Consider the following 27,254-nt stretch of genomic DNA (forward strand, 5'->3'; position numbering starts at 1 on the left):
AGTTTCACTTCAGTTTGGCAGTCACAGTGGTGGCAGCTTGTCCCTGCTCACTTCTGCTCTGTGGTGTGTCAGGTGCCCTCCCTTCAGTGGCTGCAGAGCAGGAAATGGACCTTGTGATTTATGAGCACTGGCATCAGTAATTGGTGGGTACTAAAGTAAAGCAAAATAAACAATGTTATTCCCTGGCTTTCTTCCAGCACCAGAGGCGAGAGCAGGAGCTCCGAAGGCAGCAGGAGAGTGAGCAGAGGTGGCCAGAGGTGAAGGTCAGTCAGAGGAAAGAGGAAAGGGGTAAAGAAGATAAAAGGGCTGTGGAAGATGAATACTTCATAGTAGATGGACAGAGGAAGTTAGAAAAGAAGCAGGTATGAAGAGGATGTTCGCTGACAGCAGTTTGCAGCTCCCTTTCCTGTATCTGATGTCTTTCTCAGATCCCTGAGGGTGTTCCCATCCTCTGAGTCATGGACCAAGGAGGGACTTGACTAATGCATTTACTGCCTCTTGTTCTCAGATTCAGCCTTCCTTTGAGTTAACTTAGATGTTACTGTGTCACCCTCCTTATCTACAGCAGGGACTCTGCCTCTCCCACTTTTGTCCCTGCTGCTTCTCTGTGCTGAAATGGTCTGATTGAAATTCCTTTACCCTGAAAGCTTCCAGCATCAGCTAAACCTAAAATCTCCAGTCCCCGTTTTGCATTCATGTTGTAAGCAGGACCATTTCTTTTCCACAAAAACAATGGAGCAGAGGTTAATTTTAATGCTGAACTGTCATTATTAAGTCTGTCACCTTGGCCACAATGATTTTCTAATGTTTCAGCGGTAAATTGATTTGTCATCCAACAGAAGCATGCAGTCTTTGATTAAAAACCTCTGGTTTTAGTAAAAGTACAAAGAACAAATATGATTTTCTGACCTGCTGTCTAAAAAGCCAAACAATGTTTGGTGCCGCTTCATTCTTCCTGTTGCTCGGGGTTCTGACTCTTCTGTCAGCCCTGCTGGAGTTGTGGCCACTTTGTTCTTTGAAAAGCCACTACTTCCAGCAGGCAAATCGGTTGTCCTCTAAGGCATCATTGTCTCTGAACTTCATCCCTCTCTGCTTTCAGAAGATGGAAGATGTGCAGCACAACAGGAAGATGCACCGAACTCTCCCCAAAGATCAGACACAGCTGCTGTCTCTCCAGCATGACCACAAGCAGAAGAAGAAGGAGCCTTCCAAGAGTTCAAATGCAGGACTGCATCCTCCATCAAGCAGCCCAAGCAAAGAGGTACTGTCTTGGCCAGGGCAGCATTTGGGTGCTTTGTAGTTTATGATGCTGTAGGAATGCTGGAGCAGATTGATCTTTAAACTTACATCTGGAGTTTGACCTGCCTTGCTACACACTTATGCTACAGTCCTCAGTTTCCATTAATATTCAGAGGATAAGGGAAAGGAAGAATTGTTCTGTCACTTCTGCTTGAGTTGAGAGAAGGGTTTTATTGGTAAGTGGGGAAATGAGGTTCTTCTGGTCAAGTAGGTGTCATTCCCTTGTCTTTCAAAGAGGCATGAAATAAAGTAATGCCACCTGAGGATTAATAGAGGTCTTTGCCTGGTGTTAGGGTTCACAGGACTGACCCAGGCACAGAACAGCATCCTGCCTCCTGAGCACGGATCTCTGTGCCTCAGCAAGCAGGCTATGACAACTTTTCTTGGGTTTTATGTCCCAGGATAAGGTTTGATGGATCAGGGATAGCCACATATAGCCAGCCTTACTGTATTTACAGCCTGCTGTAATCAATCTTCCTCCTTTGCTAACTCTGACAGAATTTCTACCCACCAACTCATTCTGATCACTGTCACCACATCATGAAAAGCTCTGGGTCCATTTCCATACATTATCTCCTCATTCCTACCATGCTTTTTATATAATCCCAACTGGTTAACCCAGTTCTACAGCTGGTGTGTGATTTATTGTGTCACTGAAGTCTGGGTCAAAAATCTCAGCAACTCACAGGTGCCTTCTCAGTAGAAGAGTGGGTGTGATGTTCTCTGCAGTCATGGCAAAGTATCTGCCCAAAATGCCCAAACAGAGGCATGAGGAGAGCTCATACACATATAAATAGGAGAAATGCAGTGCAACTTCTTAACACCTTGCTGCTGTTTTAAGCATGTGCCATCTTTGTCATCTACTTGTGTGTGTGTGCTGCAACTATTCCCTGAGCTGAAATGTCCTGTATTGATAAATAGTTAAATGTAAATGCTAAATGATGAATTTCAGTAACTGAATAGAGTCTGCAAACAGCCAGGCAGCAACATGAAGTCAGGAAAACAAAAGATACTAAGTTCCTTGTTAGAGGAGCAGTTTGTGAAAGCGAGAGTAATTCTGTTTGAAGTAAAACCTAACTGTTAAAACCACAAATGGCCTGGCTCTAAAGGCTTCATTGTACTGACTGATTAAACAAATCATTACTGAAATTTGAATGAACTGCTCTTGAAATCAGTATTTGTTTGATGGAAGGCTGGGTCTTATTCTAGCTGAAGAGCAAATTGAGTGTGGACAGAGAAGTAAGCTGCTTTTTCTAAATAAGACATCAAAGTCAATAGAAAGCTTTGCCTTTGCTAGGCCTTTAATGGGTGAAAATGCAACTCAGATGATTAATTTATTTTCTACTTTATTGTAGTTAAAAGACAAAAAAACCAATAAAATACTATCTTAGATTCTCACCTCTGGTTTTGGCATGTATTTTGTAAATTACTCCTTGACAGCAAAATGAAATATTTTACAGAATTTAGTACACAGTCACTGTTAACTTTTATTTTAGTGGTGAAATACAGTATAATTAGTTGCAGATTCGCTTTTTAGGTTCACAGTATGAGGCTTTTGTCATTATGGCTACAATAATATATTCTAGTTTTAAGGATATTGTACGATATTATTTACTTAATCTCAGAACTTCTTGGAAGTCACAGAGCCTTCTGACTAAATTGATAATTGGTGGTACATGGCTGCATTTTGGGGTTGAGACTCTTTTGTCAGCAGTTGCAACTATTTGCAGTGATCTAAAAATGCTTTAAAGTTGTAACTGTTTTTAACAGGGATAAGTCAGTGATTTTACTCCTGTTGATACGGATCTTTCCCAGTTCATTAGCCAGAGAGGTGTTGGTTCCTCTGTTAAGAGGGACCTGCATGAGGACACTGGTGGCCTACTCAAGAGTGAGTTTGTTTGTACTTTTAAGGGGTCCTGTTTCTAGGACCAATCATCAATACATGGAAACTCTCGAGAATTATTGAGGCATTAAAAACAAAAAATCCTAAATCCCTCCAAAGCCTCAAGTTTAATGTATGGGGCCGCAGAACCCTCTCTTGGGAGCCCCTTGTCTTTGCCATTGTGTTTATCCTGTCCCCAGCAGGTCAGGACAAGTTTCCCCTGCACCCTGTGCCCAAATGTGAGCTCACTGTGCTGTGTCTGGTCCCACCAGCACCAGAGGGAAGGAGCTGGGACTGGGGCAGACACTGCCTCAGTGCCTGGGTGGGGATTGGCATCAGTTCTGGGAGCCCAAAGTGGCACCTGCAGGAGTTTGCATCTGGATCATAAAGCCTTTCATGCCAGCTCCCCTTGGGCACAGAGCTGGGGGTGAATTATCATATCTGGCTTTTACATTTTTGTTCTTGTTTATGGCAAAATTTGCCTTTCATTACTATGAGTTGCAGGTAATGAAAATGTGGCCTCAAGAGCATGTTCACTGGGGCTAGAATTTCATGGTGTTTGGCTGTGGCTGCTGTTTTTAGTAAGGATTTTTTTTAAGGTTTTGGTCTTCTTTTTTTTCCACAGTGGGGATCTCTGAGACTAAGTGGAATCATTTTCCGTGTCCTCAGCAGTTTCTAGGCTGTGCTAAGAATATGCTTACCTTTCTGATGCAGGCACAAACATCCAGATATAGTGAGAGATACCATTAAGAATGCCCACCCCCACACAGATAACAGGGTATTTTTATGGCATTAATCTCTAGTTTACTGTGTAGAGCTGTTTCCAGGCTGCTGAATCAGAGGATATGCTAAAGATTTACACTAGAGAATGGGAATTAGTCATGTTGAACAGAATTGAGAAGAGTAGTGGGTCAAAACTATAGGACAAAGATGTCTGTAATGAGCAATGCCCTCAGGAAATTTATTCCTTCTAGATCATGTTCCTCAGTCGTTCTCACAGTACAAGAAACGTAGCAAAAGACAGAGTGTTAGAAGTGTTTTAAGGTAGAAAGCAGCATGCAGTAATGTCAGTGAGTGGAAGGGGGTAATCAATGCACAGCAAAACAGGCTGCATGGTGTCAAAGATAAGACATTAAGAACAGAGAGATGATTCCTCCCAGCTAAAATCCCAACCTGCAGCCAAAGGAGTGGCCTAGAATACCACAGATGGAAACTCAGGCCCTTCTCCTTGCAGCAGGTTGGAAACTTGATGGAAAAGGAAGGGTTGCAAATGGAGAGGAAATAGTGATTTGTGTTGTGCCAGGGCTGGGAAGGTCTGTCAGAGGTGCTGTGCTCTGTGCTGCTGTGGGACAGCATCCAGCCTGCAAACCTGGGGCTCTCTGTGCTATGTGCTGCTGTTTTTGTCCTTCCCAGGCCGAGGACCGAGCCAAGAAGAGCGAGAGCAGCCAGCCCTCCCTGCAGTGGCCCGTGGCGCTGGGACACGAGGCCACCCCACAGCCCAGGATGGGATCTGGGAGCAGCTCCAGCCCCTGCACCCCTGCACCCCAGAGAGCCCTGCTGGTGCAGGTACTGCTGCCTGGCCGGGAGGAGGGGCTGGGGTGGGCAGAATCAACAATCAGATTCCAACAGAATCCAACAATGAGAAACAGAACTCCCTTCTGGCACAAATGGCTGAGGCAAACCAGCTCCCACGTTCTGTGGTGCCACCTCTGCTGCTGAGCTCTATGTGCAATTGTACATAAGCACTGCAGATCAGGGTTAGATAAGAGTTATCTTTTATGCTTGATGCCTGATTGTTGATTCCTCCTCTCAGATGTTTCACAGAAAGTCTGAGTGACAGTGCTGTTGCAGTCCCTGGGTGATGTATTATTTATATGGTGCCATAAATGTGTATGCTGCTTTATAAAACAAGTCCAAACCCAAATTTTTTATGAGTGAAACCATGTAAACAATCAAGATTTTTATTGATCTTATGAAATATTCTGTAAGTGTGTGGAGAGACAATAAGGAGCAATGCAGAATCAAATATTATCTGTGGATTGAGCCTAGAAAGTCTGAGTCTTTTAAAACTTCAGTATTAGAGATAGAAGTGGGATCTAAACAGTACCTATGTGGTGAAAACGTTCTGATGAAGTTCTACATTGGAATACTTCTCTCAAAACATTCTAGCTCCTGATATTTTTACCAATTCTGGAAGAGATGATTCATGGTTCTCATAATGTGCCCAAAAATTGGGTCTCCATTCAACATCCTACTCACAGTGTATGAAGGAAGTAGCTTGGTCTGCAGGGTTTTTTCTCCAGTCTCTTGTGAAAGGACTGTAAGGGTATATGAGTAAAAGAATAATAAAACAGCATACTTAGAAAACAAAACCAAAAGAAAAACAAAACAGCATTCCACTAAAATGGAATAAACCACTATAAGTGTGAGCACAACTCGTTTAGCCTGGATATCTCCACTTGTTCTGTAGGTGTGCAGTGTCCAGAACAATCTTATTGCCGATACATTTTACATAGTATTTCATTTTTGCATTCATTCATCCCCCCAGAGAGGACATACAGTCCTAGCTTTATTCTTGTCAGCTCTCAGTTTTCACTGGATGGATGGATGGATGGATGGATGGATGGATGGATGGATGGATGGATGGATGGATGGATGGATGGATTGATGGATGAAGAGACAGCTTTTGTATGCATCTCTCCAATTGCTTCTGTGGGATTTAGCTAGTGACACAGGAGAGTGTCATTCAGATCAGGCTCAGGCATTGTACGTGTGCTGCTGTGGCATCTTGTGACCTCATTCTGTGCTGGGTCATGGAGTCAAAGGGGAAGGTCAGACTGAGGAGGAGGATGGGTTCCTGGGGTCAGCTGCTTTCAGAGCATGTCATAGTGTCTCACCAAAGCAGCATGGGCCTGTATGCTTCTTTGAGCATACCTGCAATTATGGGTTATTACTCTGAGATCAGGTTGTATTATCCTAAATGTTTCTTAAACTCATTGTTGATTTTGCTTGGCATGATCTTCAGGTGAACATCCTGCATGAAAGGTTACAGTCATAGGTTGGTTTGGGTCAGAAGGGACCTCTAAGAGTCACTTAGTCCAACCTCCCTGCCATGGGCAGGGACGTTTTCAACTAGATCAGGTCATTCAGAGCCCCATCCAGCCTGGTCTTGAATGTTTTCAGAGATGGGGCATCTGCAGCCTCTCTGGCCAACCTTCTCCAGTGTTGCACCACGCTCATCTTAAGAATTTCTTTCCTTATTTTTCTAAAATTCAGGATTCTGGCTTTACCTTTTGCCTGAGCCATATCCCTCAGGACTATGAACTCCACCAGTGTGTCATCACTGCAGCCCCAGCTGCCTCCAGCCTTGAATTCCCTGATTAGCTCCCCTGTGTTGGTGGCTCTCAGGACCATTGTTGCATCCCCGCTGGCAGGGCTGCCTGTCTGAAGTTATCCTCTGTGCATTCCAGGACTCTGCTGGATTGCCTACAGCTCACTGTGCTGCTTTCCCAGCTGATACCACAGTAGCTGAAATTCCCCAACAGGACATGGGGAAGAAGCTGTCCCCTCTCCTGCTTTGGTTTGTGCCCTGGAGTGAGTCTCACAGTCTGTGTCTGGGAGGTGGATAAAAGCTGGCTCTTAGTGTCACTGAGTCAAAACCTCCCTGTGCCTTTCCTCTTCAAGTTGCTTTGCTGTTTGGTGATGATGGAAAAATCACCAGAGACAGATGTTGTGAGCAGAAAGGCCTCATTTCACCTGATAGCTTTTACCTGGAAAAATATTTATGTGTGTCTTCTCACATACTTTTTGTCCAGGGCCTGTTTGTTGTTTCAAGTCACGAGTATTGTAAGAGGGCTGAGTTGATGGCCTGGCTTGCAGCACCAAATCACTGGAGAGCTATTGCAAGGTCTACAAGAAGGACATTTGTATCTTAGCCTTGGGCAGAGGCTGGCAGCTTCCCTGAGGCAAATATTTCAGCCCTGTAACAGCAGTGGGAGCATTTGGGATTCTGCAGGAGTGCAGTGTCTGTACAGAGGATAGTCCTGCTGTGCTTAGGTACCACTTCTGGGATGAGAGGCTGCTTCCCCTGGGACAAGTGACCATTCCTCTGCACCCTACCAGTGCTTTCCCATTCTGTAGCACCTCTCTGAGCTGCTGAGGGAAATGGTGAGGAATGAAGAAGTATTTACCTACTTTTTTCACATTTCTCGATGGAAACTACACTACAGAAAATTTATGCTGTTTAGAGTGATGGTGTTACTTAAGGATAATAGCAGCAAGTGATGCACAGTGGTTGCTGTGTGATTTCACTCCCTGCTGGGAGGTGCCCTGGTACCCTCTCACAAGGCAGAGCTCCAGCTGGCAGTGCATGTGGACAGGGAGAAGCCAATCTGTGCTGCTGCCTGCTGTGTTCACATGGAGACCACATGAACTTCAATGGGTAATTTATAAATCCCCTGAAGTGTTATTTTTCCCTTTGCTGGTTGGGAGCAGCTGTTGATGCTAATGGCAGCATGTTTGGACATGCTGCCTGCATTAACTGGATGAGGTGTTTAGGCAATACAAGTGATGGGTCAGGTGGTCACCTGGAGATTAAAAGACACAACAATATACTTGTGAAGTTCAGTATGTGGGGTGTCTATTTGATTTAAAACAAGAGTGAACTGAGGAGTTAAAATGCAAGCTGAATTCATCACAGATGCTGCACTGAAGAACTTCCAGGCAGGTTTGTCAGAGAGAAATCATCTGCCAGCACTGCTCTGCTCAGACAAAATGACTTCTTATTTTCAACAGTATTCTCTGAGATCTTGTGGCACATCCTGGATGCCCAAATCTCTCTCAGAATTGTTTCACTGAAATACTTAACACAGCTCCTGAGGTGAAAGGAGCATGATTTCTCAATGCCTTCCATCCTGTCTGCTGTGGGAAATGTGAGATACCACCTCTTCAGAGTGCACCAATTCCACCTGCTTTGTACCAGGTTTGTGTTTGCTGCAGTACAGCAGTAGCAGATCTGGCTCTCTGGTTGTGGTGGTGTGGGATGAGCTGTTCTGGACTGCTTGCAGAATTTCACAAAGGCTTCTTGAACAAAGTCACTGAGTTTGATCTTCTGCCCAGCATCTCCTGCTGCCTGACTAGTGGAAAAATTTATCTCACGTGTGAAATTAACTCTATTTTTAATTAACTCCTGTGGTTTGCCTATAGGATTTGCTAGGTCAATCTTCACTATTGTGTGGGGTGATGTGATTGAATCAGAACAAGAAGTCTAACAATATTACATGACCTAACTGTGTAAAACCATGGGCTGCCTGGTATCCCAGAGTACATCTGCTCAGAAGTTTAAGAAATTCCTTTTCCTTATGCTATTTCCTAACAACACTTGCATTTAATTTCTCCTCTATGTAGATTCAGTTCAAATTTGTAACTTGGGTATCCTCCAAAAAGCAGTGCAACCTGTCTTTTTAGAATTCCTTGCTTCTAAATGGTTTTAAACTAACTCTATAATGAGTCCTTTGTGCTATATCACCTTATGTTATCATTTTGTGGATCAAAGTGTTCTTTTCCTTAGCTCAGTTACGTGTTTATGGCTTGAAGACACACAGTAGGTAACACTTTCTCTACCAATGCTTTCTGTGCATGAGGAGAGCTGCTATTCTTTAGATATTACTTATAAGATAAACAATTAAGGTTCAAACTTCACTAGTTTAGAATCATTGTTAGGTGGGGGAGTGGGTTAAATTTTTTTCCCTATACAAACCTAAGGAGAACATCAAACACTGATTTTGGGGTTATCAGAGATGGTTTTGGCTTGCTTATGGAAGCAGGTGTCTATTCCTGGCTTTACACAGAACTAGTGTACTGGGCAGAGTTTGGATTCAGTCAGTCACTTATATCATGACTCAGCAAGGTTTATTCATGCTTTTAAACACAAATAATTTTCTGGTTATCAGCAGGACTCAAAGGCTGGGATTTAAAAAGAAATATATGTATCTTGATGAAAAAGTGGCAAGGAAAAGACAAGCCTCCTATATTCTGATAATAATACACCTGCTACAAAACCTGTTTCTGTACCCACAATGGATCACTTCAGGTGAAGACTTTGCTGCTCAAATAATCCTGGCTAACTAAAAACTATTATTAGAGACAATCATGTTGGGAAAAAAGGTATTTTGAAAGGACATAGATTATGAGATGCTACAACTGCTGAAAAAGCTGTTTTCTGTAAATAGAGTCAACAGAACATATTGTCCCAAAAAGGCAGGAAAAGCACCTGAATAACTAAGTGAACTTCTCAGGACTGGTTTTGGTAATTGACTTTGCCAGACTGATCTGGGGGATTGCAATGAGACATCTTTGACATCTTTATCTAGTTTTAGAATTACTGCCTGTCAATATTTAATTGATGTTGAACATTGCTCCTATGAAATTTAGGTACAGTTATAGAGGGTTCATAATCCTGTTACCTTCTTGAAAGTTCTGTGGAGTTCTAGTTACTGTGGTTTACTTTTTAGGATGGAGAAACTGGAGAATTTAATAGATTTATCTGATAAATCAATAAAATACTCATCTGAGTCATTCTTTGGGAAAAGTGTACAGCAAGTACACTGGTCTAAATTGCAGTAACTCAGCTGGGACACAGGAGTTGGAACTCTGACTCAGACAAAAATTGCAAACTTAATTCTTAGGCCTCCAGGTGTTGGAGGTGCTGATCTTGGCACATGCTCAAGGAAGAGGCAGCTCCCAGAGAGCCCTGGCCTAGCATTGCATGGGAGATCAGACCAGGGGAAGCAGAGTGGTGCATCTTCAGTAATTTCTCTAATGCTTCTTCTATTTCTGTGAAATCAAACTGGTTCTGGCATAGCAGTCCCTACAGACAGGCCCAGCTCAGACAGAGCTTCTGTGAGTTATCTTGGTCTTGTGGCCAAGAGGGTTTCTCATTTCAGGGAGGCACTACTCTCAGTTGACACATTTCACTCTGAGTTTCTTCCTCTTTGCAAGACACTGGTGTAGGAGATCATCACTGTGTAGATTTCTTCTTTCACATACAGAAAGAATCAGAGGACCAAATATTTTAGCTTGAGTTTTGCACTGCTTGCTTCTTGTTCCCTTTGAGTTAAGACTTTGTAAGGAAGTAACTTGATTCCTTCCCCTTCCTGTGCTGTGATTGGGGTTTTGCCATCCTAGTGCTCTGATTGGACACCTTTAGAGATGTTTTAAACACAGGCTGCTGCAATGGGATCACCTGGACTTAACCACTCATGAGAGTGTAGTCTGAACATAATTTCATTCTTTCTTACTGCATTCTCAAGTTCGATCTTTCTCTGTTTCTTTTTTTCAAGTAATTGAAACTTTTGTTTCAGAGGGGGACCAGGGTCCCCTCATAATCACTGGAGCACTTAAAAGTGTTTGCAGCTGGTAGTTTGCCTCTACTGCCTGTGGGTTGGTGGAAGAGCTTGGATGTCAACATGTAAGTTTAGGGGAGGGTTCCAATAGTGATTAAACTATGGAAATTCTGCAGTGGAAGCATTGTCCAGCTTTGAATGAAATGTAGTGACTCCACAGCAATTTTTTGCATCATCCATGTAGTTAGTTCTCAGTGCATTGGCAGGGACCTATTTACTTCTCCATAGACTTAAGAAAGGTGTATATGTACATGTATATGTATATACACAGAGAGAGAATAGATTTGTTTACTATTTCTCTTTATTGTACTCTTCACATTGGGATATTTGTGCCTAACACGCTGGAAATGAATAGCTCACTGCACAGTGAACAAGGGGAGCAGGGCTCTATCCAGACACAATATCCCTGCTACACTTAGTAAATATTTAATCTCCCAAGCACAACCATTGATCTCTGTTGAGACTGCAACCTGTTACCTAGGCAGGGAAGTGCAATTCAACATGTGTTCTGTTTGTTTCAAGTGTGAGAATTTCCGGGCTAGTAAGGATGTGTACCACAGCAGCTCCCTGTCGGACATGGTGACAGCGCCGCTCAGCCCCGGGCAGGACGACGTGTTCTGGAGCACGAGCCACAGCAAAGAGCAGCCCCCAAAGGTGGGTGAAACTCGTCATGCTGATCTAGAAAAAGGGATGCAAATTTACAGGCAAGTTGGTGGTGTGGGTTTATGTGTGTGTTGTGGTTTGACTCTAGCCAAAAGCCAGGCACCCACAAAAGCCATTGGCTCACCTTCTTTTGCTCCCAGCTGGGTAGAGGAGAAAAAAATTAACAAAGGACTCATGAGTTGAGATGAGAGAAAAAACACTCTAAAGGCAAAACAGTTTCAAATTTACAGGTATAAAGTAAATATATTATAAATAGAGTCAGAGGAGGATAATGAGAGGTAAAATAAGCCTTTAAAACATCTTTTTTTCTGCTCAGCCCCTCCCACTAATAGTGCAGGGAGATGGGGCATGGGGGTTTTGGTCAGTTTGTCACCTGAGGTCTGTCTGCCAGACATGGTGGAAGCTTCCAGCAAATCATCACACAAGTCACTTCCATGGCCCTCCCTGCTACCAAAAACCAGGCCATGCCAAGTCAACACAATGTGTAATATCTGCACACATACAGTATCTGCAGGATCTGTGACTGCAGACACACGTCTTTTGTTAGACCAGGTATTTGCAGAAGCCTGTTTGGTGAAAAATCTGGCTTGTTGTGGAAAAACTTGTTAGTGTGTGTAATTGACACACTTTCTAACATAATTGCTAAGAACAAGTCTAAGACTATGTGAGCAGGAATTCATATGCCCACGTGTATATTTATTTTATTACTTTGCAGTTGGGGTGTGTGTGTGTGTGTGTCTCATTCCCCAGCCCGTGGTAACAACATAAAATAATTCACCAGCTGGGGAAGGCTGCATTCAGTGACTGCAGAATGCCTTTCAGTGTCTGCTTTAAATATTGACCAAGAATGATATTGATTCTGGGGTAAGATGCAAACCTCTTTCTTTCTGCTGCCTTGCAGCTTCCAATGCTGGTATCTTGGAATACCTCCCCACAGGTCTCACTGAAGTATTGTTCTTTTCTGTTGGTTAGTCTTATTTTTTCATTGATACAGGATAAGCATTAGGTTTATTGACTGAATCTAAAACACCAATAACAACCTTGAAATGTTTGATTAAATTCTTAAGGTTCCAGAAAGGACAACCTCAAAATTTTACAGCAGGGATCAGCCTGGCCATCAGAGATGCCTTTCCAGGTAAGCCCTAAAGTGTTTTGTGTTTATACTAAAACTAAACTGACACTGTATACTTTATATAGGTACACTGTGCTCATACTGTGTTTTGTGCTTAAACTAATTTTTTAATGCTGCTTTATTGTCAAGCATTTATTGTCAATAAATTAAATGTCAATAGAAAAACTGAAGTATCTTGGAGATGCTCTACCACTGTGCCAGTAGCATTGGTTTCAAAGGAGAGTCAGGTGTCCAGATGCTTTGGTGAGGGGGTCTGGCCTCAATTCCTTGTACAGGCACTTTTAGTTACAGTTTTTGCTGCTTATTTTGCCTGATACTAGTTTGAACAGGCAGCTTGTAGATGTATTTCGACAGTTTTGGCAGTCTGCCCTTAAGGCTGGTGTGCTTTTTTCATCTCCCAGGAGAAAGGGCCATGGATGTCTAGAGCTCAGCAGCAAAGGGCAGCCCCCACTGGATGTCTAATCAGGGAACAGAATGGGTTGGAGAGACTGGAAAGTGAAGTAGATCTGGCTGAAATAACAAAGTGATGTGCAGCATTTCTGATGAGTCAAAGTCAGAAACATTGTCTGAAATAACTTTCAAGTGAAATCAAGCCCTAAATGCACTCCACTTGGGAATTGCAGGAGGCAAAGCAGAAAAGAATCATATAAGTAATTGTCAGTGCTACAAATGAGTGATTTCTGAGACTGGGTTTCTGATTGAACCACTGGTTTAGCAACTTATTTTACTGTCCAATGCATTCCTTTCTCCATTGATAAGTGACTGATGAGGTATCTTATAGAAAGGCAGTGGAGCAGCTCTCTTAAGTTGTAAAGCTATGAGATTTTGGTATCAGGACTGACACAGTTCTGAAGAGCCCAAGGGAGATGTAATATAGAAGGATATTTTGTAATGGCTTGGGAATCTCTGTAATGTCCCAGGATGAGTGCCCAGAGGATGCTGTTCCACTCCTGGGTGGCCCTGCTTGGAGCAGCAAAGATAAACTTTTTGTTATCCAGAGAATGATCTCGTACTGTAACAGCAGGGAGCTCAATCTGGTGGCCCAGGAGCTCTGCTCCAGTCTCTGCTCCTGCACATGAGAGTCTCATCTGCTTTTTGTCTTTCTGTTTAGTAACACTCATCAGGCATCCCCTGGGGGACATGCTCTGAAGCTGAACAGTAGCAGCAGCACTCCTGGCACCAAGCAGTGGGAGATGGGATCTCATCAGAGCAGCTGGTCAACCTCAGGTGATTCCATCAGTCAAAATGTACTAAACTCCTGCCACATAAATGGTCTTCTGCAGGGTGTCAAGTTCTGCATTGCAAATGGGATATGTCCTTTTAATGACATCCTCTGGTGAGAAGCTTGTGAAAGCCCTCTGAATTTATGGTCCCAGGTTCCTAAAATATGAGAACTTGGTCTTTTGAGTCAGAAAAGTGGCTATGAATGTATTTTCATCTGGAAAATTTGAATTGCCTCACTTAAAAATGGAAAAAAAATCTTTTCTGTTGCACTTAGTGACACAATTGAAAATCAGCAGAGCCAACATTCCAGACATAGAGATGTAATTTGATACAGATGTTCACCCATTGGCAAATTCTGCTCTTTGCTCTGCTCACTGATAAGATGATACAGTTGAGCAGTTGATGTACACTAATATTTCTGCACTCTAATAATGTGCTGGCAAAAGTAAGCATAAGTCTCTCTCTACAGCACATTGTGAAATATTTCTCCAGTATTCTTTTATGTCCAGAAAGATATTGGAATTGGAAAAAAAGAAGAGCAAAAGAAGTTGAAAGGAAGAGAAAACTGTCTGATTTAGGCAAAGTACAGCTGAGTAAGCTCCTTTGCTGTCACTGGTAGTGGTGTAGGAATGCAGCAGCTTGCTTGTGGTTGTGAAGTGTCTTGCACAGCACAGATTCTGGTTCTTGAGGGTCTGGCAGATGGGGATGTAGAGAAGTGGTCAGCTTTTTTCCTCCCTTGCTCCTCCTGTGGGTGTTTTCTGTGGGTCAGCTGCAGGGCAGTTCTGGTGCAGCCCCTCTCAAAGCTCTGGTGTGTCACAAGGCTTTGCATCCAGGTTGGCCACTAAAGATTGGGAACATGAGGAATCACACATGCCCAAGCTGAAGCAGGGTGGATGCAAAAAATGTTCTGAAACCACCCCAGTGAGCTTATGAGGTCATTTATTTTTATATTGAGGTTTACATTGTTAATTTAAAAACCCTTGATAAATGAGAACAAATTGCTTATTTATTACACTTACACAATTTGCTTTTACTAGCTGCACAGTATAGGAAGCTTTTCTTCAAGAGAAATCCAGAACACACTTTAAATTGCTTGGGTTTTGTTTCTTTTTGCTCTTATGTCATTTTATGTTTGAATAACAGAGTTGAACAACATGCAACAGCCCAGCTCAACTTTGCAAAGTCCATGTGATGTGTAACTCCTGTGCTATTTTGGCATGGGGAAACAAAAATCTCACCAGCAATAGAAAGAATAGAAAACCTCCCTTGTGGCTTAAACTGTCTCCTTGAGTTCTTAAGTGTCATTAAATTACAGCTAGTTCTGGCATATGGCATTTCAGATGGAGTTTGTTGCTTTCCCAAACCCACAGGGATAATGAGTTGGAGGAAGGGGCTATAAATACTTTAAAGCTAATACTTCTGCTGAGTTGCTTAGGTGCTTATTGACCAGCAAGAAATTCTGAGTTTTGAAAGCTTTGCAAAATGGATGAAGACACGAAACCATTGTGACAAAACTGAATTACCAAATGCAAATCCTAATTTGTGTGAACTTGAATTCTCCCCTCTAAACTTGCAATGAGTCCTGTTGGTAACAGTGGGGTGGTCATGGGAGAAACTGCTGGAAAAGGCAAGTGGTGAGCTGGGCAGTGTGTCCCAGGGCAGGGCAAGGGTACTGTGCCTTTCCCTCCTTTCCCTCCTTTCCCTTGTCTCAGGGATTGTGTGCAGAGCATCTCTTCAAGGCTTCTTTTGTTTTTTCCTCTGCTTGCAGGCAGTGGAGGGCTCACATTTCACAGGTAGATTTGCAGTTTAGTGCAGCTGTTTGCCCTCAGCCCAGTTGGGTTTAGATAATCAGACTCTTTGGACTGTTTTTGTGTAGCAGTTTTATGAAGGCCAAATCCTGGCAGTGCTCTGTTTCCTCCCAGAAGTGAAGGGAGGGGGCTCAAGCTCCTGATCTTTCTTGCTGACCCCCTGTCTTCATGGTGCTGGGGTATGTCCAGCAATTGCTGATGTGATGAGCTGTGTTTCCTCAAGGAGAGGGTCAGAGGAAGGGATTGGGATGCCCTGATCTTTTCCCATGCTGGCTTTCCATGGAAGTGTGGCTGATGTGCAGTGGGAGTGTGTTGCCAAGGGTTTGGTTTGCTTGTCTTACTCTTGCAGCATCAAAGTGCACCAATACCAATTTATGTAGATAATATTGCAGTGTCCAGATTGCTGGGAAACAAGCAATGAGATTTTCCTTTGCAACAAACAGAAAAATTTGTCAGCAGAGACTACTGGTATCTGCTTTGGGTCACAGCTATGTGTGCTTGTCTTGCTCTCTCACCTGGTGCATGTTCACTTAAAAAAAGAAAATTTTGGGTTTTTTTATCCCCAGGGAATCCAGGACTGGCCAAGGCAGAGAATGTTTTGTCCCAGAACCACGTGCTGTTGCATCAGAAGCCTGAAAAAGTTTCTCATCCAGGCCAGATTGCAGTAGGTTCTTTTAAATCCACTGAGATTTTTGATTTGTCCATCATTTGTCTGTGCAGACAGCTCTTTTGGAGTGTGAGTTTGCTGTCACTCATGAGAGAACCTGAGGGGTGTGGGGGGCTGGCTCAAGCTCACTCCTCTCAGTCCAGGGCTGGCTTGTGTCCAGCTCAGGTCCTCAGCACAGTGTCCAGTTTTGGCTCAAGTCACTTTTCTGTGTGAGATACCCGCCTGTGATGGACCAACAGAAGCATCAGCACCTAGAAAAGCTTTTTTTTGGTGTGGAAGTGACCACAGCTGTATATGCTGGGACAGTAAAATATGGCACATGCTGTTTAACAATGGGTTCTTCAACTGAGTTTTCTTTGCTCAGAGTCCAGGCTCCTTTGCCAAGGTGAAGGACAGTGCCAACTCCTTGTTAAAAGCAGCAGACTATTCCTCCTCAAGTGATGAAGCCAGCAGCAGCAGCAGCAGTGATGAAGATGACACAAACCACACGAGGTTGGCTTGATTATTATTTTTAATAATTATTATTTTTAATAATAATAATATTTTATTCCAAATATCTGGAAAAAGCTGTCATGCATAAATACTCCCCCTCCTTTGAAGTTCCTATCACTCATTTGTGTCAGTTGTAATTAAGCAATTTAATTGCATTTTAATGAACTCCTGGGGGTAAATGTTTGCTCCATCAGATGTGCACAGCGTAATAAAACACTTTGATGACTTCCTGCCTTGGGACAATGAGAAAATGTCTTGTTTTAACTGGATATACTGGGTAGTGCTTTTATAGGGGTTACTTCACATTGATCTGCATTTACATGGAATTTTTGAAAGAAAAAAGGAGAGGGAAACAAAACTGTAAAAACTCTATGCCTTTATGACAAATACAGGTTACAGTGGAGAAAACCAGGCAAACATAACCCTTGAGTTCACATAGTCTGTTCACTCTGGGACAAGTAATTGCCACTGAAAATTTGATTCCTGCACCAGGGCTGTTTATAAAAAGGAGGGATAGTTTTGTAAAATGTGTTGATTTTTAATACTGCCATTCTGCACAACTGCTGTGGTTTCCAGCTGATGCTGTGGCTTGTCTCACAGCTGTCCCACCTGAACTGTGTCTCTCTAGCTTTCCAGTTTATCTTGCTGGTTTTGTGACTGACATCTTGTGGTGTTCTACCTGTTATGTAAAATGTGTATTCTACTGAGAGATAGTGGAGCAAGAATAGCATGCTACTCCAAGGGAGTCAGGGGGTACTTGGCCACCACTGCTGTTAGGAACAGCAAAGAGAAACATTTCTTAGTATTGTTGAATGAAACTTCTGCTTTTCTTGCAAAGAAACTTCTGTTCAAGTCCTAGGATTTATTTTGAAGTGCATCCCAGGGCCACAGAGCTCTCTGGGATGGGGGTTTTGCTCTTCTTACACATGCAGTTTTGTCAGGTGTCAGGCAGAGATGCCCAGATTTGGAGCATTGTTGGCAGGTTATTGTGTTGGGCTGGTACCAGTCCTTTCTCCTGTGTTGCTCTGAAGAGGTAAAATTTTCGTGCCTGCATATGCTCCTCATTTGCATTTCTGAACTTCATTTGCAAAGCTGAGATGAGGAGAAAGAATGTTAAAAATCTTATAGCTTATTTAGTGCACCTGAAAGAGCTGACTTTTGCTGTAATGCCTTTGTTTTCCTACTGATCCTCTTTTGAACCACCTTATTCTCATCTGTAAAAAGTTTTATTCACTCTAGGTTGTAGAATTCATCCTAGACCTCAGAAAGACTCTACATAAAAATATGGATTTGCTCTATAGCAATGACCCTGCTGTGTAAGTGTCAGATTGCTGTGATCCTTGCATGCTGTAATGATTTGAAGGAGTGGTATCACTGCCTTTGGAGCTCTGTATTTGTTACTTGCACCTCCTCTGTGTCTGAGATGCACCCATCCTCTGGGCAGGTGCAATTTGCAGGATGCTCCCTGTCACCTTTATCTTGTTGTGCACACAGCCACTGCAAGAGCCCCTGTAGAATCACAGGTGTAATCTTGCTGTTAACAAAGTCCCTTCACCTTGGCTGAACATCATTCATATTAAAAGATACTTCAGGAAGTATATCCTGATTGCTGCCAAGTAAATAGCAAAAGGATAGTGATCTGACTGAAAGGAGCAGCCAGTGCTGGAACAGCATATTCTGGATGAAGTGAAGGGTTTGGGAGTATTTTGCTCTTTAAGGCATGTGACTGTAGGATCTGAAGCCTCTTGCACTCTGGAGTGTTTTTGTGGGCTCTGGCTGAAGCACCTTGGGCCAAGTTTTAGTGGGATACTGAAACCAGCCTGGTTTTCCTGTTCTTACCTGGGCTGTGGAGCAGCACCTGATGCCCACACTGCAGCTTTCCTGGAGGTGCTCAGTAGGACCACACTTGGGATACATGCAGGAGAAGGAGCTTCCCATGTTCTTGGATGAATCCTGGTAGCCACCCTTGGAAAGCTCGTTTCTGAGGATGCTGGACTAAGGGCTGCTGTGTTTCACCAGTAAAGCAACTTCTGGTCTTGCTTTTCTTTACAGTGAGATGAGCCAGAATTCTTCCTCACACACTCCAGTTTTTTGTTTTAAGGAAAGAGTGTCAGTGTATATGATCCAGTGTCTTACCTCCTTGTTTAGCACATCTATTCCATTGATGCTAATTTCTCCTACTTTTTGGAGAGTGCTTCCTCCTCCAGTGCCTGCAGTATGCCCCTAAAGCAGAGTATCCTGGGACTCATTTGGATAGTTCAGTTCCCTTTCTTTGCTCTTTAATTGCTGTTTCCTACCAGAATTTGGAGGAGGTGGATGCAGGTGTGTGCTTGGCTAGGAATTACTTTCTCCCTCTCCTTAGCTGGAGGTTGACATTATTTAAGATCAGCTGCTGTTTGCTTCCCTCTTAAAAGCAGGTCCTGGCATTCACCATTGATCCTAATCCACATCTTGTCATTCCTTCTAAGTCTAGTATGCAAATATTGAGCCACTCACATAGAACAGAGAGACAATCCAAAACCAAAAAATAAACAACCAAAAGTGCCACAAAAACTTCTACTCCTACACACTCATCTTAAATCAGTAGGTCTCTCACCAAACCTTCTTTGTTATCATATAGGGCATCATTTAAAACTAAAAAAAATACACTACAGTCTGCTATCAGTTGGCACATAGCACTGGCTGAATCCAGTCAGTTTTATAATTACTGTAAAGGAGGCAAAAATGTAATAGCCTTAAATGGATTGCAGTAAAAAAGATATGAGTATAAATAAGTAAATGGGATAAATAAATAATTTGAGGTGGAAGTGTGCAGAAATGGGGCCAAGACATGTTTGAAGCAGTTCCACTTGGGTGAAAAAGTTTAAAATGCAAAGATACCTCAGGCAGTGCAGGAAGCAGTGATGTACTGGGAATTCACAACAGACACTTGCCTTGTTCCAACTCTTGCTTTTGGTATCAGCTTTTAATCATTGTTGAGGACAGGATGCTGGGCTAGGGGCTCTCTTGGCCCCAGCCAGTCCAGCAGTTCCTGCTTTCCTCTGTCTCTCTGTGCAATGAGCAATGTTTTCTGTGTTTCTTTTTAAGGTGAGGATGTCCATATTTCAGGGACTGATTCACAGGATGAAATTCCAGTGTAACCCATCCCAGTAGGCACTGGCAGAGAGGTCCCTGACAGCAGCACATGGCAGAGCTGCTGCTCTCTCTGGAGTGCAGGGTGGCTCATAATGACACCCCACAGGGGAGAATGTGTGATGGGAGACAGAAGTTTTGAAGCAGGCACTTCTCAAATGAGAGCTTGAGGGACTTGCCTGAGCTATGCAGTGTCTGATGGATGGAATGCAGGGAGGTGAAGGGATGTTCTCTGTCGAGGTGGGGACACCTTCCTGCTGTGTGTGAGTGGTCCTCAGGCACAAGTCCATTCAGACAGATCCACAGACTAATCAGCTTGCTTTTGAACAAGAACCTTTGCGTGTAACTATTGAATGTTAATTATGTTCACTTTTGAACATGGTTATGTGTAGTTTTTTCCATTTTTTTTTTTTTCCCCTGAAGTAGTTCTGTTCATTAATTGGAGTTTGTTACCAGGCAACTGCTAAGCGGCAGAATTGCAGATTTCTCAAGGACAAGGGTACCAGATGGAATTGAACTGAAGCCCCAGAGCACCGTGGCAGAACAGAAGGTAATTTGGCCGTTTGTGAGGGGGTGGTACCGTCAGGTCGTTAATGTGCATGATAAACACCATGTCCATTACTGCTTGGGAGCATTCTCACTCTGAAGTTCTGCTCTGCCATTGCAAATTACAGCTCTAAACCTTGAAAAAAAGAGTAGTTTCAGGTTTTGTGCTTTCTGTAGAAATTCTTACATTGAGGTACAAAATTACAGTTTTTTATTTGTCCTTCTTATTGACCTGTAGCAGTTTCTGATGTCAAGGCATTTTGGGAAGGCACTGGGCAAAAAGCACTGTTGATTATTGTTAGTGTGCATTCTTGCTATTTTTAAGAATCTTGACTTCTTTTTATTACAGTTTAAAGTGAACTACCTCCTACTGCTTAAAATATTACCAGAACAGGGGAAAACCGCTTCATCACTCCCTACTGGCTTAGCAAAAATTCTTATCTTCTCATATGTCATGTTGTGGTTTCTTCCAGCTGTAGTTTCTAGTAGAGGCTTCCAGTCATGTGGATTTTCCCCTGTGATAAATATTAGCGCAGAAAAGATGAAGAGAGACAAAGCAGAACAATGTGCTTTGTGGTTGAAAACAAGAAAAAAATTACAGTAATAAGACTTGTACTTGGTGTCAGGGCCCTTTTCAGATATTACTGAGTGTATTCTTGCTTCACAGATAGGGAAAACAAATCACAGTGAAACTTGTGTTTTCTCCAGAGCTGTGGCAGGGTGGAAAGAAAAATGAGTTTTCTTTACCTCTGTTATCTCTAAACTTCAGACCAGAGTGGTGACCCTCCTGCCTGGGGAGGGAGTTCCACTTGGCCTTCCTCCCACTATCCTGGAGGAGAAGAGACTCTGCTTTGGAGAAAGAACTATAAATGGGGCATAAACCAGCATTTCTCTGGCTGGCATAAACCAGCCCAGTGTTTCCCTTTTCCCTTGATGTCCAGGTGTTGGAAATAGGCTGCTTGAGGGAAGGGAGAATGTTGGGGTCTTTGAGGATGAGGGAGGATGATAAGGGTTGAGGTTATGTGTTTTGGTGGGTTTGGAGGAAAGAGTGTGGGAGGGAGAACAGGCAGATGACTGACTTGTCTCATAAATATCTCTGCTGCCTTCTAGTCTTCTCATGGAGCCTCCCATGCCTTCCTCAGAACCCTTTTTCACCCAGCAGCCACTGCCACCATGAGTCCTCCACATCAGCTCCAATATCTCTTTCCTTGTCCCATCAGCATGACCTGCTTTGAAGTGGCTTGGGTGATTCAAATGGGGATTTAGTTTGCTTTAGTTCAGTTGAATGTGACTGAAAACTGAACTAAAAAGCCCCACACTGGCTTGGTTCCCTAATCTCAAGTACTGACTTGTATATTTTGAGTTGTTTTTCCATCTAAATTAAAACATAAAATGTATTCCCAGAAACCAACCTCTGACTCCATAGATAGTGCTGTCAGGGAAGGAGTTTGTGTGGTTCACAAGTATTTCCACGGGATGCTGTAAGGAGGTCTGCAGAACCAAACGTCACTGTACTGGAAATGCTGATGCTGGGTCCTACTAAATGTCTTCTTTCTGGAGTAAGGTTTCCTAATTCAGTAAATGGAAAGTAGCAATGAAATGAATGGTGAAGGGCTTCAATCTAAATGCAGGTACAGAACCAAGCCTTCTTCTGTCTGCAGAACACAAAGGTCAGGTCTGAAACTTGTTAGCAAATCATTTGACTTGGTATCTGTGAGGCTGAAGTTCCTTCTTTTTCTGTGGTTGAGGTAATACAGATGGAGAATATTTGTGACACACTTCAGGAGTAAACCCTGGATTTGTCATCTTGGACGTTTGCCATACACTTTGGTATTTAATGTTTGGGTTTTACCTTACTGTAAGATTTGTCTTTAAATGATGCATCAGGGAGTGCACTCCTCCCCATGCACTCGTTATTTATCATCCTAATTAATTGGAGTTGCAGAGTGCATTGGAAATAATCTAAACGTGGTGTTTAACTGTATGTTCTCATGCAGGATCAGATTTTAGGGAAGCAAATTCCAAACACCCAAGAAGGCCTTTGGAGCATAAACAACCAGAACTATCTCCTGCCAGATCTCCTCCAGCAGAGCCAAATTACAGACTCCTCTGTGAACCCGCCACAAGTGCCACTGACTTGCCAGGAACCTCAGAACAAACCTCTGAGTAAGGTAGGAGATAAATTACAGATTGACTAGATTGAACAGGGTGTGTGCCCTCAGCACTGCCTGCTGAGCAGCTCTTGTTTGTCACTGCAGAGCCCATGTGCTGAAAGCCCACCTGCCAAGAGCAGCACATCCTCCACAACATCCTTCACATCATTCATAGATCCAAGACTTCTGCCAATCACCCCTCCCACCAGTCCAGTAGGACCTTCCTGTAGTTCTCGTGAGTATGCTTTGCCTCTGCATTGAAGTGGTTTTTCTGAGTTTTTCATTTTTTAATTTCTTTTTAATTTTTTTTCTCTCTCATTATTTTTTTTTGTTGGGTTTGGATTAGTTTGGTTTGGGTTTTTTTTGGCTGGTGTGGAGAGGGCTTATTGCTTGGAAATGAAAACTCTGAGTAAAATATCCTGAAACTGGAACTTCCCAATACTGTGAATTTTCATTGTACTGCTTCTGCCCTTCTTGCAGATGTGGTTTGCTACTCTGCTGCTGTGTTACCACCATGCTTTCTCAGGAATGCCTGAAGAGTTTTCCAGATTGTTTTTTTTTTGCTATACAAAGCTCTCAGGGTGTTTTCTCACCCCGTTGGGTTTTTTTTCATTCTACCATGAACAAGGTGGTTCAAATATGAGCTGTAGCCAAACACTCACATTTTCCACAATTGCTGTGTCTTTCATTCCAGCATCCAGTGCCAAACCTGAGCCTGTCAGGAGGGAAAATGCAAGGAAGGGCTCCGTTGTCAATGTCAATCCAACCAATATCCGCCCACAAAGTGACAGCCCAGAAATCCGGAAATACAAGAAGAAATTCAACTCTGAGGTCCTGTGTGCTGCTCTGTGGGGTAAGCTGGGAGTCCTTGGGCAGGTGTGTGGAGGGAAGGCACAGCAGGAGAGGCTGGCAGTGTCTGCTAGGCAGATTTCACAGTTGTATTGCTGCACTCCTGGCAGGGAGTGCTGGAGTGGATCCCTGAGCTGATACCTGTGTCACCTACATGGCCCTGCCTTCCCAGGGACAAGCTGGCAAACACATGAGTTACAGCTGCAGAGGGCTCTGTGCATCAGAATGAGAAAATGTTTTGATCAAGCACCAAGTTGAAACCATGTTCATTGGGAGAGTCCAGATTTGAAAATGTTTCAGCAGCTTTTGTGGCTCCTGAGACTCAGCTGCACACAGGTACAGCTGATCAGAGCCCTGACCCAGTGGAAGGAATCCAAACACAAACCCTTCTGCTCTCATGTGTGTTAGGTATTCCAAGGATCCTGAGCAGGGCAGGTCTTTCCAAAAGCTTGTCTTGCTTAGTTCCTGCTGTCACTGCTTATTCTGAACATCACTGAACCATTGTTTAAATTTACATGCTTTATACAGGGTCAGCTTCACGTGGTGTAAAACCAAGATGCAGCACTCAGACCACTCTCTACAGCTGTAGACCTTGTCCCAGTTGCATTCTAGCTAAATTCTTAAGTTATTTTAACCATCTTTCTGCTTCATAAGATCAGATGTACTCTATGGGACTTACCCAGCCTCTTACTCCTCCCTTTTTGAGCCTGAAATGAAGTGAATGAAGTAAATGGAACATGTAGATTCCAAAGCAAATGTAGATTTCCAGTTTACAGCTTCACAGATTTTTAAATTAGGAACAGAGCTGTGTGGCAAGGTGTGTAATTAAATGTGCATTGAGATTGAAGAGCACCAGGTACTTGTCAGAGCATTGCCAGTGGAGGAGGGTGCTTGTTACAGCAGGATACCTTATGTTGTGTCTTTAGAATCTGCTGGTGAGAAACATAGATGCCATTCCAGCCAAACACAATTTCTGACATTCTCTGATGTCAGCAACCCAATGGAGCCTTCTCTTCCTTAGCAGCAGTTGGATTTCAGATGGATTCACTCCTTAATTTGGCATTTGAAGGCATTTTCCAAACCAGAGACTCTCCTTAAAGAAACCCTGCACCTCCTTGTAACACAGTGCTTGCTCCCACAGGTTTCATGTGCCCATGATTTCAATGTTGTGTTTAGAAAAGGAAAGTCTGGAGGGACTTTCTGGGTTATTTCTTTTCACTTTCATATTTGATAGGGACCCTTGGAACACTCAGTTGTGTCTCCTGTGTCACTACTGTAATGGTGCTGGACTGGGACTTTAGCACTGGTCACAGGTACTTTCCAAGGTGACCTGAGAAGTTCAGATTCACAGAATATTTTCTTTTTTGTTTAAATCAACATTGACTTCAACAAAGCTACTCATCATTCAAGTTCCATAGGTATACAGGTGTTCTGCTGAGTAAAAATTCTAATGGTTAAATCTTTAATTTTCTGGGAAGTCATCCACAGAGCAACAGAGAAATTATTGAGTACCATTAAGTGAGATTAAATAAAAATTGGCTCTTAAAACAATGAACACTTGGTGACCTCTGAATCATTAGGTGATTTATGCAGTATTTTTTTCATGTATTGACAGGAGTAAATTTATTGGTGGGAACAGAGAATGGATTGTGGCTGCTGGACAGAAGTGGGCAAGGAAGAGTTTATACGCTGATTACAAGGAGACGGTTCCAGCAAATGGATGTTCTGGAAGGACTCAATGTCCTAATTACTATATCAGGTTGGTTCGGTGGCTAAAAGTATCTGACCCACGTTGGGGTTGGAGGCAATTAAAAAGAAGAATTAGGTTATAAACTAGGTTGAGGAATTTCCTCTTTCAGAAAATCACAGGACAGTTATTCTTGTTAACAGGAAAACTCTCCTGAATTTTTAGCATTTACACTCCCATTCCAGAGTGGCTTTGAGAGAATTCTTTGCCTGGTTAACATGTAAAGTGGTTTGTGGGAAGTACAGAGTGCTTCATATCCTAAGATGGACTGATTCTCTGCAAGCTGTAGTGTGTCACTTTTCTTATTTCTGTGATGGGTGAGCATCTATCTAAGTGCAGTTCTATTCATGTATCATGATACAACCTCATCCTGTGTTCAGCAAGAGGTATGAGTAGTAACACAAGAGTGATCTGTATGGTGAAAGCATCAATAACATTGAGTGGAGGTCTTCAACCTCTGCTGGGAAACAGTTTGGACTCTGGCCTTATTCCCCATGGCTGAGAGTGGCCTCAAAGGATGCACAGTACATACCAAGGTCAGAGATGTGGGTCCCACAAGGAATAGCAGCTCATTCCAGTCCAGACTCATCATGGTGGGCAATGGCAACAGCTGTTTGTTCACTTGTTGCTGGGATATGACAAAGTCCTTCTCTTCAGAGTAATCTTCACAGTGCTATTGACCATAGGTGTTTATGAACTAATGCAACAAAAAGAGTGGTTGAGATGAAGGATGACAAAATAATTCTCACCTGGAAAGGCATCCAAAAGAAAAATAGCTGCTTTGAATGGAAACTGACCGTTAATTATGAATTAACCAAATGAATAGTTTATCCAAAGTTGCCGTTGTAGGACATGCCTGTGTTCCAGGATAAACAGTTAGTGTGATGGTTTCTGATCATACCTGTGTCTGTAGAAACCCGTTCTTTGGCCTGAGGGAAGAATTTTAGTCAGGTGTGATAATCTAGCATGAAGTTTGAGTCACAAGGTCAGTGCACATGTGCCCAGTGCCATAGGATTGCTCCTGTGCCAGTTCCTGTGTACCCATCACCCAGCACTCCTCCCATGCCCTTGCTGTGTTCTCTCACCCCGGCAAGGCACAAGGACCCACTGTACTCAAGGTCACAAAACTCTGGCTTTTTGTAAGTGGGAGAGAGTTTGTAGTAAAGGGAATTAAAGTCTTTTTTTACAAATCCCAGGGAAGAAGAATAAGTTGAGGGTGTATTACTTGTCATGGCTGAGAAATAAAATTTTGCGCAATGATCCAGAGGTGGAGAAGCGGCAAGGCTGGGTGTCTGTGGGCGACCTGGAAGGCTGTGTGCACTACAAAGTCGGTAAGGATTTCCTGTTTTTCCTTAGAGAACTGCTTAATCATCCTCCTTTTGTATCTTGTGACAGCAGCATTCTTCAGCTTTGTTTCAGGATTATGCTGGGTGAATATCTCATGAGTTCTTTCAAGACTCGCGGTTTTACATGGCAGATGCCGTGCTCCCTGTCATTTGGGACAGCATTTCTTCTTGCAGCAATTACCAGATGATGCTATGGCTGTTCCCTGTAATGGCTGGAAGGAGAGAGTGCCAGCCATGGTCTGTGCTCAGTCAGTTGTTCAGTTTTTCTGTAGTTACTTAAAGTTTTAATTCAGCTGATGTTTTCCACCTCCTCAGCTTCCCTCTTGGCCCTAGGTAACTGCTAAGAAATTGGACCTAGTTCAAATCCTAGTGAATCATATTTGTAGGATGTCCTTAGGTAGATCAGCTCATCCCTCGCTCTCTCAGGAAAGACCCAAATATCCCTTTGTTTAAACACCCTGGAAATTATATCATCTGGCTTTTCTTTGGCTCTCAGGCAGCTCATTCTTGAAGGTGAATGTGAGAATTGTGCTAATTTCTGCCATTTAACAGTGGGGGTGGATGTAAGGCACAAGTTGTGCTTTGGTGAAAAGTGGCACTTTGTTTAAAGCCAAACAAAGCCATGATACAGAGGAGTGCAGGAAATGTGAGGTGGCTGCTTCTCATTAATACCTTGCTTGATGGTTTTGCCTTTTGGCTTTAGAAGTGGCAGGGGTTAAACTCCAGAAAGAATGTGAAACAGATGTGTGTTGTTACTTTAACTGTGATTATAGCTAAGCACCCACATATTCCACTTCAGTTGCTCATACTTGGGTTTGGTGCATTAAAAAAAAAAAGAAACCAATGACAAAATAGTTATCCTAAAATTAGGCAAACATTTGGTCGTGTTTTTCTGTGTTTACATGAGACAA

At 43.0% G+C, this 27,254-nt stretch overlaps 1 protein-coding gene across 4 annotated transcripts in view; it reads left to right on the forward strand.

Annotated features, from left to right (window-relative positions):
* Positions 1-27,254, forward strand: part of LOC117002834 (mitogen-activated protein kinase kinase kinase kinase 4-like) — a 90,275-nt gene that overhangs the window by 49,855 nt on the left and 13,166 nt on the right. For 2 of the 4 annotated variants that reach the window (XM_033072311.1, XM_042779720.1), the window contains exons 13-26: positions 198-362; positions 1,100-1,261; positions 4,595-4,747; positions 11,107-11,238; positions 12,315-12,382; positions 13,491-13,606; positions 15,978-16,075; positions 16,443-16,570; positions 20,159-20,252; positions 22,246-22,419; positions 22,507-22,636; positions 23,096-23,254; positions 24,866-25,009; positions 26,194-26,328. In XM_033072311.1, coding sequence (XP_032928202.1) covers positions 198-362; positions 1,100-1,261; positions 4,595-4,747; positions 11,107-11,238; positions 12,315-12,382; positions 13,491-13,606; positions 15,978-16,075; positions 16,443-16,570; positions 20,159-20,252; positions 22,246-22,419; positions 22,507-22,636; positions 23,096-23,254; positions 24,866-25,009; positions 26,194-26,328 — 1,858 coding nt within the window. The remainder of the gene's footprint in view (positions 1-197; positions 363-1,099; positions 1,262-4,594; positions 4,748-11,106; positions 11,239-12,314; positions 12,383-13,490; positions 13,607-15,977; positions 16,076-16,442; positions 16,571-20,158; positions 20,253-22,245; positions 22,420-22,506; positions 22,637-23,095; positions 23,255-24,865; positions 25,010-26,193; positions 26,329-27,254) is intronic. The other 2 variants (XM_033072312.1, XM_033072313.1) reach the window with 2 other exon arrangements.

This window comes from Catharus ustulatus, chromosome 14 (genome assembly GCF_009819885.2).
Source record: "Catharus ustulatus isolate bCatUst1 chromosome 14, bCatUst1.pri.v2, whole genome shotgun sequence".
NCBI classification, from domain to species: domain Eukaryota; kingdom Metazoa; phylum Chordata; class Aves; order Passeriformes; family Turdidae; genus Catharus; species Catharus ustulatus.